Raw genomic sequence first — 17,179 nt, forward strand, 5'->3', positions numbered from 1 at the left:
TAATATTAATTATATTAAATGAATTTTTGAAAACCATATTTTCGAATACCGAAAATATAATTGGCGCAGTCAGTAGGATAAGTGCGGTCGCGATTTTTCACGCATAGTACAGTGAAAGTTTGACCACGTATTTTAATACAGAAGCACTAAATCTACGCTCTACGAGGGACAGGACTTCAAATCATTGAAAATTTTTAAGAAAACAGAAAATTGAAGGAAAGAAGAATGTGAATTTGAAGAAAGAAGTGCACAAGATCTGAAAAATACCTCCGTTATTTTTCATTACTAGGAATTGAGGAGTTATATGAAGAAAACTCTAGATTATTCTTAAAATTAAAACGTAAAAAGATTGTAAACGACTTTTCAATGAATATTAGTTAGTTCGCTTGTAATATTAATTATATTAAATGAATTTTTGAAAACCATATTTTCGAATACCGAAAATATAATTGGCGCAGTCAGTAGGATAAGTGCGGTCGCGATTTTTCACGCATAGTGCGGTGAAAGTTTGACCACGTATTTTAATACAGAAGCACTGAATCTACGTTCTACGAGGGACAGGACTTCAAATCGTTGCAAATTTTTAAGAAAACAGAAAATTGAAGGAAAGAAGAATGTGAATTTGAAGAAAGAAGTGCACAAGATCTGAAAAATACCTCCGTTTTTTTTCATTACTAGGAATTGAGGAGTTATATGAAGAAAACTCTAGATTATTCTTAAAATTAAAACGTAAAAAGATTGTAAACGACTTTTCAATGAATATTAGTTAGTTCGCTTGTAATATTAATTATATTAAATGAATTTTTGAAAACCATATTTTCGAATACCGAAAATATAATTGGCGCAGTCAGTAGGATAAGTGCGGTCGCGATTTTTCACGCATAGTGCGGTGAAAGTTTGACCACGTATTTTAATACAGAAGCACTGAATCTACGTTCTACGAGGGACAGGACTTCAAATCGTTGCAAATTTTTAAGAAAACAGAAAATTGAAGGAAAGAAGAATGTGAATTTGAAGAAAGAAGTGCACAAGATCTGAAAAATACCTCCGTTTTTTTTCATTACTAGGAATTGAGGAGTTATATGAAGAAAACTCTAGATTATTCTTAAAATTAAAACGTAAAAAGATTGTAAACGACTTTTCAATGAATATTAGTTAGTTCGCTTGTAATATTAATTATATTAAATGAATTTTTGAAAACCATATTTTCGAATACCGAAAATATAATTGGCGCAGTCAGTAGGATAAGTGCGGTCGCGATTTTTCACGCATAGTGCGGTGAAAGTTTGACCACGTATTTTAATACAGAAGCACTGAATCTACGTTCTACGAGGGACAGGACTTCAAATCGTTGCAAATTTTTAAGAAAACAGAAAATTGAAGGAAAGAAGAATGTGAATTTGAAGAAAGAAGTGCACAAGATCTGAAAAATACCTCCGTTTTTTTTCATTACTAGGAATTGAGGAGTTATATGAAGAAAACTCTAGATTATTCTTAAAATTAAAACGTAAAAAGATTGTAAACGACTTTTCAATGAATATTAGTTAGTTCGCTTGTAATATTAATTATATTAAATGAATTTTTGAAAACCATATTTTCGAATACCGAAAATATAATTGGCGCAGTCAGTAGGATAAGTGCGGTCGCGATTTTTCACGCATAGTGCGGTGAAAGTTTGACCACGTATTTTAATACAGAAGCACTGAATCTACGTTCTACGAGGGACAGGACTTCAAATCGTTGCAAATTTTTAAGAAAACAGAAAATTGAAGGAAAGAAGAATGTGAATTTGAAGAAAGAAGTGCACAAGATCTGAAAAATACCTCCGTTTTTTTTCATTACTAGGAATTGAGGAGTTATATGAAGAAAACTCTAGATTATTCTTAAAATTAAAACGTAAAAAGATTGTAAACGACTTTTCAATGAATATTAGTTAGTTCGCTTGTAATATTAATTATATTAAATGAATTTTTGAAAACCATATTTTCGAATACCGAAAATATAATTGGCGCAGTCAGTAGGATAAGTGCGGTCGCGATTTTTCACGCATAGTGCGGTGAAAGTTTGACCACGTATTTTAATACAGAAGCACTAAATCTACGTTCTACGAGGGACAGGACTTCAAATCGTTGCAAATTTTTAAGAAAACAGAAAATTGAAGGAAAGAAGAATGTGAATTTGAAGAAAGAAGTGCACAAGATCTGAAAAATACCTCCGTTTTTTTTCATTACTAGGAATTGAGGAGTTATATGAAGAAAACTCTAGATTATTCTTAAAATTAAAACGTAAAAAGATTGTAAACGACTTTTCAATGAATATTAGTTAGTTCGCTTGTAATATTAATTATATTAAATACATTTTTGAAAACCATATTTTCGAATACCGAAAATATAATTGGCGCAGTCAGTAGGATAAGTGCGGTCGCGATTTTTCACGCATAGTACAGTGAAAGTTTGACCACGTATTTTAATACAGAAGCACTAAATCTACGCTCTACGAGGGACAGGACTTCAAATCATTGAAAATTCTTAAGAAAACAGAAAATTGAAGGAAAGAAGAATGTGAATTTGAAGAAAGAAGTGCACAAGATCTGAAAAATACCTCCGTTTTTTTTCATTACTAGGAATTGAGGAGTTATATGAAGAAAACTCTAGATTATTCTTAAAATTAAAACGTAAAAAGATTGTAAACGACTTTTCAATGAATATTAGTTAGTTCGCTTGTAATATTAATTATATTAAATACATTTTTGAAAACCATATTTTCGAATACCGAAAATATAATTGGCGCAGTCAGTAGGATAAGTGCGGTCGCGATTTTTCACGCATAGTACAGTGAAAGTTTGACCACGTATTTTAATACAGAAGCACTAAATCTACGCTCTACGAGGGACAGGACTTCAAATCATTGAAAATTCTTAAGAAAACAGAAAATTGAAGGAAAGAAGAATGTGAATTTGAAGAAAGAAGTGCACAAGATCTGAAAAATACCTCCGTTTTTTTTCATTACTAGGAATTGAGGAGTTATATGAAGAAAACTCTAGATTATTCTTAAAATTAAAACGTAAAAAGATTGTAAACGACTTTTCAATGAATATTAGTTAGTTCGCTTGTAATATTAATTATATTAAATGAATTTTTGAAAACCATATTTTCGAATACCGAAAATATAATTGGCGCAGTCAGTAGGATAAGTGCGGTCGCGATTTTTCACGCATAGTACAGTGAAAGTTTGACCACGTATTTTAATACAGAAGCACTAAATCTACGCTCTACGAGGGACAGGACTTCAAATCATTGAAAATTTTTAAGAAAACAGAAAATTGAAGGAAAGAAGAATGTGAATTTGAAGAAAGAAGTGCACAAGATCTGAAAAATACCTCCGTTATTTTTCATTACTAGGAATTGAGGAGTTATATGAAGAAAACTCTAGATTATTCTTAAAATTAAAACGTAAAAATATTGTAAACGACTTTTCAATTAATATTAGTTAGTTCGCTTGTAATATTAATTATATTAAATGAATTTTTGAAAACCATATTTTCGAATACCGAAAATATAATTGGCGCAGTCAGTAGGATAAGTGCGGTCGCGATTTTTCACGCATAGTGCGGTGAAAGTTTGACCACGTATTTTAATACAGAAGCACTGAATCTACGTTCTACGAGGGACAGGACTTCAAATCGTTGCAAATTTTTAAGAAAACAGAAAATTGAAGGAAAGAAGAATGTGAATTTGAAGAAAGAAGTGCACAAGATCTGAAAAATACCTCCGTTTTTTTTCATTACTAGGAATTGAGGAGTTATATGAAGAAAACTCTAGATTATTCTTAAAATTAAAACGTAAAAAGATTGTAAACGACTTTTCAATGAATATTAGTTAGTTCGCTTGTAATATTAATTATATTAAATAAATTTTTAAAAACCATATTTTCGAATACCGAAAATATAATTGGCGCAGTCAGTAGGATAAGTGCGGTCGCGATTTTTCACGCATAGTGCGGTGAAAGTTTGACCACGTATTTTAATACAGAAGCACTGAATCTACGTTCTACGAGGGACAGGACTTCAAATCGTTGCAAATTTTTAAGAAAACAGAAAATTGAAGGAAAGAAGAATGTGAATTTGAAGAAAGAAGTGCACAAGATCTGAAAAATACCTCCGTTTTTTTTCATTACTAGGAATTGAGGAGTTTTATGAAGAAAACTCTAGATTATTCTTAAATTTAAAACGTAAAAAGATTGTAAACGACTTTTCAATGAATATTAGTTAGGCCGGCCTAAGAAGCCATTTTGCCAGCTTGTTCGTAACACAAGAAAGGATTGAAACTACGAAATCTGAAAAAAAACTACTAATCACGACACAAAAAATAAAAAATCATGTGAAACACTTTAATAGATGAACGATTGTACCTATTAACTCACCAGTTTTGGTTTCACTCGAATCTTGTTCATGTCTGTTCCGTTGAATGTGGAACATGTTTTTATAATTTTTGGAAAAGTTGACAATGATTTGACACGGAACTATTCCTACATTTTGAACGCAAATATTTTGATTCCGAATTTCGTCAACGTATGTGGGCGTAAAAAATATTTGGTACAAATTATCGTTTTCTGATGGTATGTTGATAATTTTAATTTGGGGCACGCAACTGCTCCCAATTAAATTCAAAATGTAACAGTTGGAGCTTTGAGCGTTATATCGACACTCCAATTTCCCTTCAAATATCTGAAAATAAATAAATTAGCGATTTAACTACGAACACATTTATTTTTTAATTCAGAATATTCGAAATTATCCCATTTCATTGATTTCTTGATCATCCGAAATTATTTTTTTGTTATTTTTCATATCAAATTATCTAGGATTAAATGGGTTTCAGTACTTACACCCACCGCCCATGCAAGTATAATAATTTAGATAGTTATGACGATGAAGTGATTGAAACAATGATAGTTACAGCAAACGCGGATCTGACGTAAAAATGTTATTTAAGAATTAATTATTCTATGATTGTTTATACTGAGTACACCACCACTACACCAACTCACTCACGATTACACTGTCTAACGCGCTTTTCGATAACCAAGTTATCGAAACGCGCGTTAGACAGTGTAGTTTTGAGTGTTGGTGTAGTGGTGGTGTAAACAGTGTATTCAGTATGATATTCCAACTTAGCTATGATTGTTTAGTAATACTGAAACGCTCCTCGGTAGAATTAATGGTTTTACGTCGAAAACTTTCTGTAATGAATTGAATTTTCAACAAGTTCTGATTAATTGTTATATGAACCGCATCGAGTCCAAGAAGCTCACTACTTTTAGGAAATTTGTTTAAATTTTTTCACACAATTTCTCGTTTTTCTAAGAAAATTGATATATTTACGAGATATACTCACATCTATGGTATCTGGCTTGAATGTAATAGAAACACCCGCAGTGCTGTAAGGTTCTATTCTTAAAAATGATGGCGAAACTGTAAAATTTTTACAATCGAAAATTTTCAATGAAGTATCTGCTTGAACTTGTCCGATGTTTTGTATATATATTTTCGAGGAATAACTCGTATTTACGCATACGTTTTCGAAGTTCAAACTATTTTTTGACACAACAAAGTAGGTGTACGCTCCGATCTAAAAATTTCATGATAATTTTTAGCTGATAAATGGTTTTGATTTCAAGTCTCTTTTGATTATGAATAGCTTTTTCGTATACCATCAAGTTTTCGATCTTATTTAGGTCTTTGTCAAAATAGTCACTTGAAACGGACTGTTTCAATGATTTTTCATCGATGTCTGTCTTATGTTTGGATAGAAGTTGAAATTTAAAATGTATTTCATTCACACCAAATAACAAAAATTCTCGGAAAGTCAAATATTGATACAGAGCTACAGGTTTATCATTACAAATAAATTTTAGGTTGGGTTAAACAGTAAGTTTTATCAAAAATAACCTGTAGATCTTGAGATTCTCTACAAAAATGGTCTTTTTCCTAAGATTCACCATTCCTCAGATATCGCGATTCTATCGGATGAGAAAACCCGTCCCTCTAAGCATTCACCCCAGGATAGATCCACGGATGGGCGCGAAGAACATTCCACCAACCCCATGTCATTTCGACAGGTCCTCATCCTCATTCGGGTCACAGTTTCGCGCGTTAACTCCATCCTCCCCCTTGAGTTCTATGGGAGATTCTGGGAAATCTTATCTAATGTTTGCTATACACACTTGTCTTCTTGGTCTGGGGTTTTTTTCCTCAGTAGGCGAATACTTTTATGTATCGTCAGGACTTGTTGTTATGTGTCTGGTATGACGGACTCGGAAGCCTCTCCCTTACCAACTACAAACATCCTCTATCTCTTGCTCCTGTCTTCCCTGTGGAACCTCCGTAAGACACTACCTCGCAGGAAGGGCCGTAACTATGCAGCTCTGTCTTCAACTATCACGATGTCACTACTTCTTACTTTTTTCCTCTTGCGAACGTCCTCTTTGGTGTCCATGCAGTTTCTGATGACAGCCTAGCTTCCAAGATACTTCGAGGCACATACTTAGCTATGAATCATTTTTTGGTACTGCACTTATTTTAAGTTTGCTTCAGAAAGTTTCTTCTTCTTGGTAGTCCTGTGGTAGGTGATATATTGATTGATATAAGTATACAATTGGATTTTGATTCGACCAATTCAAGAAGTCAATCAATGATAATTAAAACCAAGACCGTTTATCAACAGAAACATAAAAAAAGGACCGAGAATTGATGAATTAAAGATGTATATGATAGAAACAAACTGGGATAATTACGTCATTTGGTCTGTTTAGTTCCTCTTCATACTTTACAATAAAATGTTCCTTAAACATCCTATGAAAATCATCAAAGACGAGTTTTGGTTCTGATCCTTCCGCATGTAGGGTGATAGTCTTGCCCTTATTTAAACTTCTTATCGGTTCCGATACATTTACAACTATAACTTCTTTCAAAGTTTCCAGAGTCGAAGGCTTACAAGTTATTTTTATTGGAACTGTTTCTCCAGGATTAGCACTTCCAGTGGAAGAAACAATTGTGAAACAACTAATTTTTAATATTGTTTCTTTTTCCTTCTTAACCCTAAAATAGAATAACACAGTAAATTAGAATCGTTTTGCTGGTTACGAGAGTTGCCTGAATGGATTTAGATGTCACAAATAACAAAGGTACGATCAAATACAGTGAACTTCGGCAGGAAGTGATAACATCAAACCCGAGAAGAAAAATAAAGATACCCAAGCTATCTATGAAAGAGCTTGATCGAAAAACCGAAATTCCAAACGTACTTTCTTTAACAAGGAATCGAGTTATGACTGATTTTCCAAAAACGAAAAGTCTGCATACATTTGATACAAAATTACAAACGAAAAGTCGTGAAAAATCATTTTAATGTCGGGAGTTATCTACAGAGATATCATTTTCCCTACTCAAAATCAGTCTAATCCGAAAATTGATCGATCAAATACTCGAACTATTCCCAGGCCTTATTGACTCGGTTTGAGCGAAACGACTCGAGTTTTTTCCATTGATTCTAAACTGTAAATAAAACCTAGATCCACCACTACGCTCCTGAAAATAAAAAACGGTCAAGACAGTGGATTGCAAAGAGTTAACAGACATCAACAACTGTTCGGGAGATCCTTCGGCAATAAAATTCTACCAAAGACTGTGAACCACTCATACCAAGAAAAATTGGTAAAGCACATGGTAAATGGGTATAAAAGGATATTTAGTTTGTCGTGGAAAGATATTTTCAACTAGAAATCGAATCTATATTCCTCAAAGTGGAAAGAATTAAACTCTAAGTTTGCTTGAAATGAAAACGTTGTAGAATATACTTTCTTTGAATCTTTAGATTTGGAACTTTTCGATTTTTTCGACTCCTTTGTTCCTTTGGATCCTTTCGAAGGCTTCGAGTCGCCCGTTTTATTGCTTTTGTCGGTTTTCTCGCTTGATTTGGTGGATTTGGAACTTTTACTTGATTTACTACTTTTTGATGCATCAGTATTTTTCTCTGAAAAATAAAATTGAAATTCAAAAAATGTACGAGGACAAGTCAGTGAAAATTCAGAGGTTAACTTATGCTACTGTGATTATATGGTTAGTCTAAAGTTTATATAAGTTTGTCAGATGTATTAGTTCTGATACTCATACAAAGAGAAATAATTTTTTTATTGAGTAAATAAGAAAAAAATTTTTTGAATGTGAGGTAGTATCTGGAGAAGCTGCAGCGATTTTGCTTAGTGCTGATCAAAAGCTCGTTAACATTAAAAATTCGCATATGTTCAAACGTAATCCAAGAAACTTTTTCCGTCGATATATCCCATTAGATATAACTCATTATCTTAAGGAAGCGGAAGTTTTTCGGGTCATGTCCACAGTATTTTGAAATTTCAAAGGTTTATTGATCGAACCAGTTTTGTTCCATCACTATAATGTACTCACTCATTCATGTGCTTTGTTTGTAGAAAAATTAGTTCAAATACTTCAAGATTTATTGATTTATCTGTCTTATTCAATTTCCATCGATTTATTTCTGTTTTTAAACTCAAAAAAAATGACCAAGCGAAACATTTTTTCGTTCGGGAAAACCGGCTGGCATTTTCATATCAGACCTGTGCTGACCTTAAGAAGTGGCTTTTGGTGATGTACTAAGTCTGATCGAATTTTTTCAAGTCTACGGATGTAGAAACATTTTTGTATGAAACTCGTGAGAATAGTAACTTTTTTTCACTCATAGGACTTGTTGCGTGTAGTAGAATGCAGTAATGTAGAATGTACTTGTTTAGGAGTATTATATGTACTGTTTTGTATTATTTGATAATTAATTTTGTATTATAGTATCTATTTTATGAAATAAATGTTTTTTCTATAATCTAAAATCATTTTTTCATTGTTATTTTCAAATAAATATATGCACTGCGGACCAAAAGTTTAAGTCCAATAAAAGTAAAAATATTATAAATTTTTTTCGTAGTTTCTGGTGAAATTTTGTAAAATTATTATTGTAAATACGTTACTAATCTTAAACTTTCGCTCTGACTAAAAAAAAAAACTGTTTAAAGGGACGGCAAAAAAGCTAGAGCTGGCGCAGTAAGAGATCGATCAAAAATCGTTCTAAAATCCTTTTAATTAGTATGATTAATAAAAATCGACGATATTTTAGAAAATTTAGAAAATTCGGAACTAGACTCAATAATAAAAATCCGCCCTATATCTACTCACTTTTTTCTGACTTGACAGGAGCAGTGATAGTGTACTTGAATGGACATTTTCCAATATTTTTAATCTGCAGAAGCAGTGTTCTGTCCTGAGAAAGATCTATGGCGCCAAAATAAATATCTGTGGCGGGACACAAGGAAAATCTACGAAACAAATTAGTGTTTTAGCAAATATTCACCATAACATTTGTTGAATGTACTTAAAAATTTCTCATGCAAGATCAATAACATGTCTAAATACTCTAAGGCTGTTTCTATATTTTACTTAAAAGACCTAAAGGAGTCCTAATCGAATTTAAATTATCGAACATCAACAAAAGTTTTAAAAGAAGATGAATTTTAAAAAATCAACAATCAACGTCAACGTCGAAAATACAAAATCACTAGTATATGATTTCCAAAAATGTTCGAAATCTAGATCTAGATCCAATCTGTGAATTCTCTCCAAAAATTTGATGTTGACAAAGACACTCCACTCAATACATGTCAAAAATAACCAGGCAATTGAAAGAAATCCGTACTGCACTTTTGTATTCAAGGACGTGACCAAGGCATTTGATAAGATTTAGATTCTGGACTTTTCTATAAAACTGAAGGAATCCCATGGTTTAGTATCTCCTCTACAAACAATTAAAAACTAAATGACAAATTTCTGTGATCTGTAATACTTGGAAGTCCAGAAACGGTTTCAAACATTTTGCAAAACCATCCAAACTGATTCCAATCAAAATAAATGTCAACAAGTTTATGTTGACTATACACCAATACGGAACCAACCGGAGCAGGAAGTGGAAATGCATGAGGAAATCAAGTGATATGATACCTGTCGAAAATTTAATGTATCCTCAATAATGTTTCCTGGTATGTACATCCTCCACTTGGATGCAACAACATTAGGGGACTACAAAATAAGTAGTAAGTTGACTTAGCAGAAAGAACATGATGTTTAACGAAACTCATCAATGTTTAGCTCCTGCTGATGACGTGACGTTGATAGCTAGAAACAGAAAAGAGTTTGAAGAAGCTACAAAACAACTAATAACACCAGCAGCAGAAGAAATAGGTCTACGCTTCAATAATGACAAAACAAAGTTTATGGAATGAATGTGGACGTGAGACAAAATAGTTATTTGTATGCCAAGGACTGGAAGTAGTATTTCAGCCGCGGCGTACACAACATTTTTTGAACGACGCATAAAATCCGAAACTTTTCCAATTACACTGAAGAAACAAATAAATAATGGAGAATTATAAACTTTTTCATCATCATTCATTGTTATTAACCAATTTAGACAAAATTTCGATACCTTGATAAATAAACTACTGCGGAAAATTTGATGTCGAAGGAACTGACAACTTCATCTGGTTTATTAACGTCTAAAATTTTGCATCGAAACAATGGAACTTTATTGAATTTTATTTCTTTGGTAGGGTGGAAAACAAAAGCTACCGCTGATGATTTCTGTGGTTGCAAAATTTCCGTTTCGTTTTTAACTATGAAGAATGAGCTGACTTTGTCCCACTCGTGAGTTAAATCATCTTGAATCCTTTCAACTCTGAAACAAATCACATTAATTAAGTTCATGTATAAATGTTTTTAATTTTAAGTTACGACCAAATTTCTTTCTTTTGTAAGCATTTTTATATTTTAATTCGAATTTCGCGCTCCAGAAAGGGAATTTTGAGAGGTTAGGTTTGTAACACCGATTGAGACTTACGTCAGATAGATGTAATCACAATAAAAATAAAGATCATTTTGGAAAAGTTTTTTCGAATTTATTCTGGCCATCCAAGAGAGAAGTTTACAGCTTCAGAAGTGGGATGACTACCGTAAGGCCTGGAAAGATTATGGAGTAGTTATTTTGATAGATTTTCGGTTTGTTGCGACACCCAACTTCATCAAATCATCATCACTTCTGCTCCCGTATCGGCCTCTGCGGTTAGCAATGGCGATAAGGATACAACGACGTAGCGATAAGCTCGTAAACGACACTACCGCCCCAGGACCGGCCTAGAGCATCTGTTAACAGAAGAGACCTAAAATCAAGACGATTTAAAAACATAAAAGGTCTAAGAAATTACAGGAAATAATTCTATTCTCTTGTGGCTCTTCTTCTATGGTTCTCTTAACAATAAAACTGTTTTAAAATACTTACTGCAAACTTATAAAAGTTTTACTTCCATTTATCAGATTCAGTGGAGCAGTATGCTGGAGTTTTCCTTTTATTTCTCCAAAATCTATGTGATCTTGGTAATTAAGTACATATTCTACCGAATCCGATTGCAAAGTTACAGCTTCTGTCGAGAAAGGAACTTTGTCCGAGCAGCTCAAATCAAATATCTAAAACAATTTCAAAAATAAATTTAGTGGCTTCATCTTGTGTGCTTTCGATCCATGGATGTTGTAGGTTCAGGAAAGTAGGAAAAATGAAGCAAATGAATTATGTGAGTTGTAAAATTTTTTTGTTAATAGGTAAGTGATACTATGAGTTAACTTCCGGTGATTGGGTATCGATAGATTGGAATGCATTGAAAGGTTTATAGAAAGTCGACAAAAACACCATCAAAGCTCGTCAGTGATGATACTGTTAATAAGGATTATAAATACTACAAATAAGCGTTGAAGACTCCGTCGTAATTGTTTGAAACATATGTAAACAGGATTATCAAATAGCCAAAAATTTCACTGTTATTGATGATCATAGAAATTAAAAGTTCCGATATCAAAGTTATAAAACAAAATTGATATGTTACAGGGTATATAATTAATGAAGGGACCTGACTGAAATTCAATACATGATTGGCATCTAGATTCAGAATTATTTGCACATACTATATTCCATTCGAAAAGAGTGTAGAGTAATAAATGAATCCCTCTCCTGGCCAACATTGCTATAGTCACATTTAAGAACAATTTATTATTTTATTTTATTAAACCTTAGCAAATGAATCCAACATTTATTTTCTGAGAAATTTATTTATTTACCAGACAGGTTAATTCGAAAACGATTTGTAAAATGCTTTTCTGGGATAAATGATAATTAGGTACATTTTGCAAGATGGTAATAAAATATTAAAATATGAGGTATACTTAAATGATTATTGACAAGGTTCAGCTTAAGGAAAAGTTTTATAAAAGAAAATTCCCAATACACAACTTCATTTCTGCCTCAGTCTTTGACACAGAAACGTTTACAAAACTGTTAACGAGAAAGCCATGGCTTTAAATGTATATGGTGCATTAAAATATCTGTTATCCTTCAGTGAGTGTGGATGATCTAACAAGTACTTCGAAGATGACAGGTCTAGGAAAACCAACGGTCTGCAAACTTCTTCAAGAAAGGAATACAAGTGGATGTTTAAGTGGTCCAAAGTCTCCTTCAGGAAGACCAAATCATCCTTTACATCGATGAAGATTACAATTATGCAATCCGCAGGAAAGTGCACTCATTTTACTTTTTAAAAGTTATTGATAAAATTTTGGCCTTCTTTTTGGAAGACGGATGGACACCAATCAGCAGAATTGGCAGGTTCTACATGAACTAAATTTTTGTTGGGAAAACAACGTAAACATTCATATTTTAAAGATTCCGAAGAAATCGTCAGTTGAAGAAGATCTTATTTACGGACGATTAAGAAACTGCTGGAAGAAGGAAAAACTATTTTTTATTTGAACGAGACTTGTGTTAACGAGGGTCATACTGTAGTAGAAACGGTTAACAATTTTAGACAAGCTTTCTTGGAGGGACTATCAGGGAAATGCAGACGATTAATAGTAACACATATTGGTTTTGTTGATGGTGGCCTACAAATGCTAGATCTTATTCTAGCGGGATCTGTAATTGTTCTTGACAACGCCAATTACCACTCGAGACAAGTTGAAAGTCTATCTACGATGTCATGTAGAAAACAAGACATTATTAATTGGTTAATACAAAAAAATATTACATTCAAATTAAAGGACGTTAGAATATTACTAAACGAAGCTTTTGGGGAGATTCAGCGGTTGGTGTGAAAGTATTAAAATAGAGAGAGAAATAAAGATATCCTTCAATTTTGGTAAGAAAAGGAAGGCCATTCGGATTATCTAGATACCCGCTTACATTTTAGTACGGTCAATTATGGGGAAATATTTCTCAGTCCAGTCATTGGCATATTTGAATATTCCAAATTTTGAACGTAAAGTACCGTACTAAAAATTTCAGGGTTTTGTATTTATTACTCTACGCTGTTTCCAAATAGAGTATAGTTGTCCGAATAGATTTATTTTCGTGATTATTCTCATTTCCCAGCATAGTCTCTTTTTAAGTCTATAGACTCAGTGCAACGGTGCTCAAATCTTTTAAACTCTTTCACGTAGTCGCTTTTCTTTTTAAAACAGACTTTTACGTATACGATAATGTCCTCGTCTAATGGAAATCTGTCCCTTGTACATCAAAATAAGGTTAAGAAACAGGAAATGCGACAATGTCAAGGGCAGCATTCGAATGTAGAATAATTTTTATTATAAAACCCTTTTTCGTAACCAGTCTCTTTATTTAATAACCAGACCTCGTATAATCGAGTCGCTCATCCGGTAGACATTTAATTTGATTTACGTAGTAATGTTGTGTCAGCTCTATTTTATTTTTAATGAAATTATTGTCGTTACCAATCAATAATTGCAACTAGCACAAGGACAATGAAAATTTATATTTGTTTTGAGGCATTTAAAAGGGATATTCACTAGAAATATTCAAAAAAAAAAGAAATTCCAGCATATCGAGATCTCCCAGAATCATATTTGAACGATAGAAATTATAATTAATTCCAGTCTGCGGTGATCATCGTCTCAGATGAACGGTTTCTAACGTGCTTTCAAAGAAACCGCGATATCTACCTGGAAATTAATTCCACGTCTACTTAGACGAATAAGAGTTGAATAAAAATATAGATTTGGATTGATAAATTATATAAAAAGAATATTATTTTTGAAATGAGTGATTACTCACCTGTATGTAAATAGAAACTTTTGGATTAATTTCTTCCGAGGTTGGAGTGTATCCAACAATAATTTTTCCCGTTGAATAGAATTTAATTGTTCCTTCCGTATTTGAAAATGTGTACATTCTCATCAAATCATGGGAAAGATCAATTTTCCATTGTAAATCTCTCGGTGTTGAATTGGTAAGTTTAATGGTTTTTGTTACAGTATAATTCAAAGGTACTTTTTCGAATATCAGAGATTTTGGTAGAATAGTGAATTCCAGGGGACATACTCTGTAAGATGATTCAGAAATCTACTTAAAAATCATATGGATATGACAATAATTAATACGATATAGATGAAATGTTTGGGTTTCTGCATGTGATAAAACACGAAAATATAATTTTAGCGTATAGTAACCTTTTGACCGTTTCCTCCAACAACTTCCTCAGTAAAACAATAATCCTTCGACCCCTGACTGACCGATACCTTCTTTTATAACCTCCTCAATACCCGATATACCACGTTTTAGGAGAGGCCAGTATATCTACGTCCTTCTACCTTTCACATTGATTTATGACACTCCAACCTATTACACGAAGGCAAAGCAAAAATTGTACAACCAGGCTGACCAGGCAGACTTCGGACTGCCTCAATCGATAAATAAAAAAAATGCTCGGTATGAATGAAGTTTTATTATTATTATTTTCAATTAGTTTTTTTTTTTTTTACGGTGCGTAAATAAACTTGTTATTGCGCGAAACAGGGAAACTCCAAGTTGATTCCGCAAACTTCCAACGACTAGCCTTGCGATTTATTTATGGTTATCGCATAGGCCAGACGTACCGGAAATTTTTAACCTTTAGAATCGAATGGTAAATCGGTTGGAATCATCGGTATCGAGACATCTTCTCCATTAAATTTTCCCTTTATGATTTTTCGCAATTCTGACTATTTTCTTCATCTGTCTCTCTATCTCTCTCTGGCCATCGGTGCGGTTAACACGTGAGGTAGATCCTCGCACATTTGATTGATTGCGACGAGCAAAGTCATTTCGTCTTCTCCTCGGCATCGTAAATTGTAAAAACACATAATTTGAAATGTCACTATCACAAAGGATCACCAGTATCGGTAATCGTCACTCACAAATCGGTCCAGCCGTTTTCGAGTTTCATTTCTTTATCTATAGATATGCAAAGTTTTTGAAACAAGTGGTAAGCGTTAGAGGCTAAATTAAGAGATTATTGTGAATGTTCAACTGATTTGAAGTCTATCAAAGTTATTATGGCTGTTGCGTTGATGAATTTGTGATTGGGTTGTAAATAAAATTGTTTATTAATACAGGCATCAGCCCTCTTATCATGAAATGATGATGAAGTACTCGAATGGGGTTCCGAGACACTCTATTATGTCTTTTGTAGACTAGTTTTTATTATTACCTTGCTTGGAGCTGTACTTCGTACACAACTGGATTTTTTGCAACTGTCATATAGAGCGTAGTTTGAAAATTTCCTTTCTTGGTCCCCGTGCAAGCCAGTTTAACAGCAATTTCCCCTTCTGGTGGAATCATAATGGAATATTTATCTAATTCGAATTGTGAGAGCTCGTCCATTTCCAGATACAAATGGCAAGCAATTCCAGACGTGTTCTTTAGATGCATTACGGTTTCATATGCAGGAGTCCTGAAATAAGAAGATACTTTCTACAGAAATGGAATATCATCTATAGACTGGGAACGCTAGGATTCTCATTGGAAAGTTTTGCTATAGTTTAGATTTTCCCGATGTTATTTGGTTCACTGTACATGAATTTTGCGGGCAAAAATGTGACCTGCAAATTCATTTTTTGAACCAATCCTAGTTTTTGACGTATATGACAGAATAAAAATGTTGTTTTATCAAAATCATTTTGCACAAAGTTGAAATTAACAAAAGTTACTACATTTCACAGCTCTTACGCTTTTGACGCTAGAGCGCGCTCAAAAATTGAAATTGAAATGCACCGTTCCCGCACCATAACTACAATCAAATTTTGATAAAGTGTTATATGATTCTAATACACCCGTAATCCTAAATCCTGGTCAGGAAGCTATGTTTAGAGATCCGAAAGAAAGTGTTTAACTAACTGAAACAGCTAGAATCAGTTAGCCCATCGTCATTCTATGGTATATAGAAATGGTCAACTATGTTAAGCTATATTAACGAAATTGGAAGTTGCATTAAGAAACATCCTTGAGGATACTGCCTTATTATCACATTTTCACTTCCATTACTCAAAATACTTTCCACGATACGATAAATTTGAAATGTGTCCTGATGAGTTTCTCCACGGTACGCTGGATAGCAACCAAATTTTGTCAGGAGCGTGCACCGATATGGTAATTGTGCAGTTACTAATGAGGAGCCTAAAGGTAGAAGATTTTGAGCCATATATACTATTCCATCCAGTGTGGTGTTTCATTTGTGTCCTCCTATCAACATCGTAGCCTTCAAGTGCAGGCACTACTCAAGATGATGAGGATAGTGCCAATGTGCATTATTGGGTCCGGAAATGTTTTGGTACAACCAAAATATTTGATTTGAATGCATCAAATGCTTCTTTAGGTCCAGATATTTCTGATCTACGGGAAGAAGAAGAAATCATCGAGTGCCAAACAAGGATTGTACGGTGGATGACGCGTCAATTCGATGTAATGACTGTTCAAAAACGTTTTTTTGTTTGAAATGATGTGTGAGAGCTCGCATTGTTGTGGTGGAGAATGATTCGTCTTCTGCGATTGGTTTCATTAATTTCTGGCAAACCAATGCTAGCATACCATTCAGAATTGATCGTTCTAACTTGTTCTAAGAGAACAGTTGTCCAATTATTCTTCGTGCGCGAACAACTTCTGTCCGATTTGGCTCGTGGCTAGTCTAGAAAAACCCATATAGTGGATTTTTGTTTAGTTTCGGGATCATATGCATAGATCCATGA

The 17,179-nt window shown here is 33.3% G+C and overlaps 2 protein-coding genes across 2 annotated transcripts in view; one reads left to right on the forward strand and one right to left on the reverse strand.

The window, feature by feature from the left end:
* Positions 1-17,179, forward strand: part of LOC130895473 (purine nucleoside phosphorylase-like) — a 320,652-nt gene that overhangs the window by 272,793 nt on the left and 30,680 nt on the right. The window lies entirely within an intron of this gene.
* Positions 1-17,179, reverse strand: part of LOC130895821 (hydrocephalus-inducing protein homolog) — a 141,327-nt gene that overhangs the window by 40,821 nt on the left and 83,327 nt on the right. Inside the window, exons 41-49 of the mRNA XM_057803372.1 lie at positions 15,646-15,888; positions 14,232-14,499; positions 11,397-11,581; positions 10,548-10,796; positions 9,245-9,384; positions 7,820-8,033; positions 6,796-7,099; positions 5,397-5,630; positions 4,423-4,726 (exon numbers count right to left, since the gene is read on the reverse strand). Coding sequence (XP_057659355.1) covers positions 4,423-4,726; positions 5,397-5,630; positions 6,796-7,099; positions 7,820-8,033; positions 9,245-9,384; positions 10,548-10,796; positions 11,397-11,581; positions 14,232-14,499; positions 15,646-15,888 — 2,141 coding nt within the window. The remainder of the gene's footprint in view (positions 1-4,422; positions 4,727-5,396; positions 5,631-6,795; positions 7,100-7,819; positions 8,034-9,244; positions 9,385-10,547; positions 10,797-11,396; positions 11,582-14,231; positions 14,500-15,645; positions 15,889-17,179) is intronic.

Source organism: Diorhabda carinulata, chromosome 6 (assembly GCF_026250575.1).
Source record: "Diorhabda carinulata isolate Delta chromosome 6, icDioCari1.1, whole genome shotgun sequence".
Lineage (NCBI taxonomy): Eukaryota > Metazoa > Arthropoda > Insecta > Coleoptera > Chrysomelidae > Diorhabda > Diorhabda carinulata.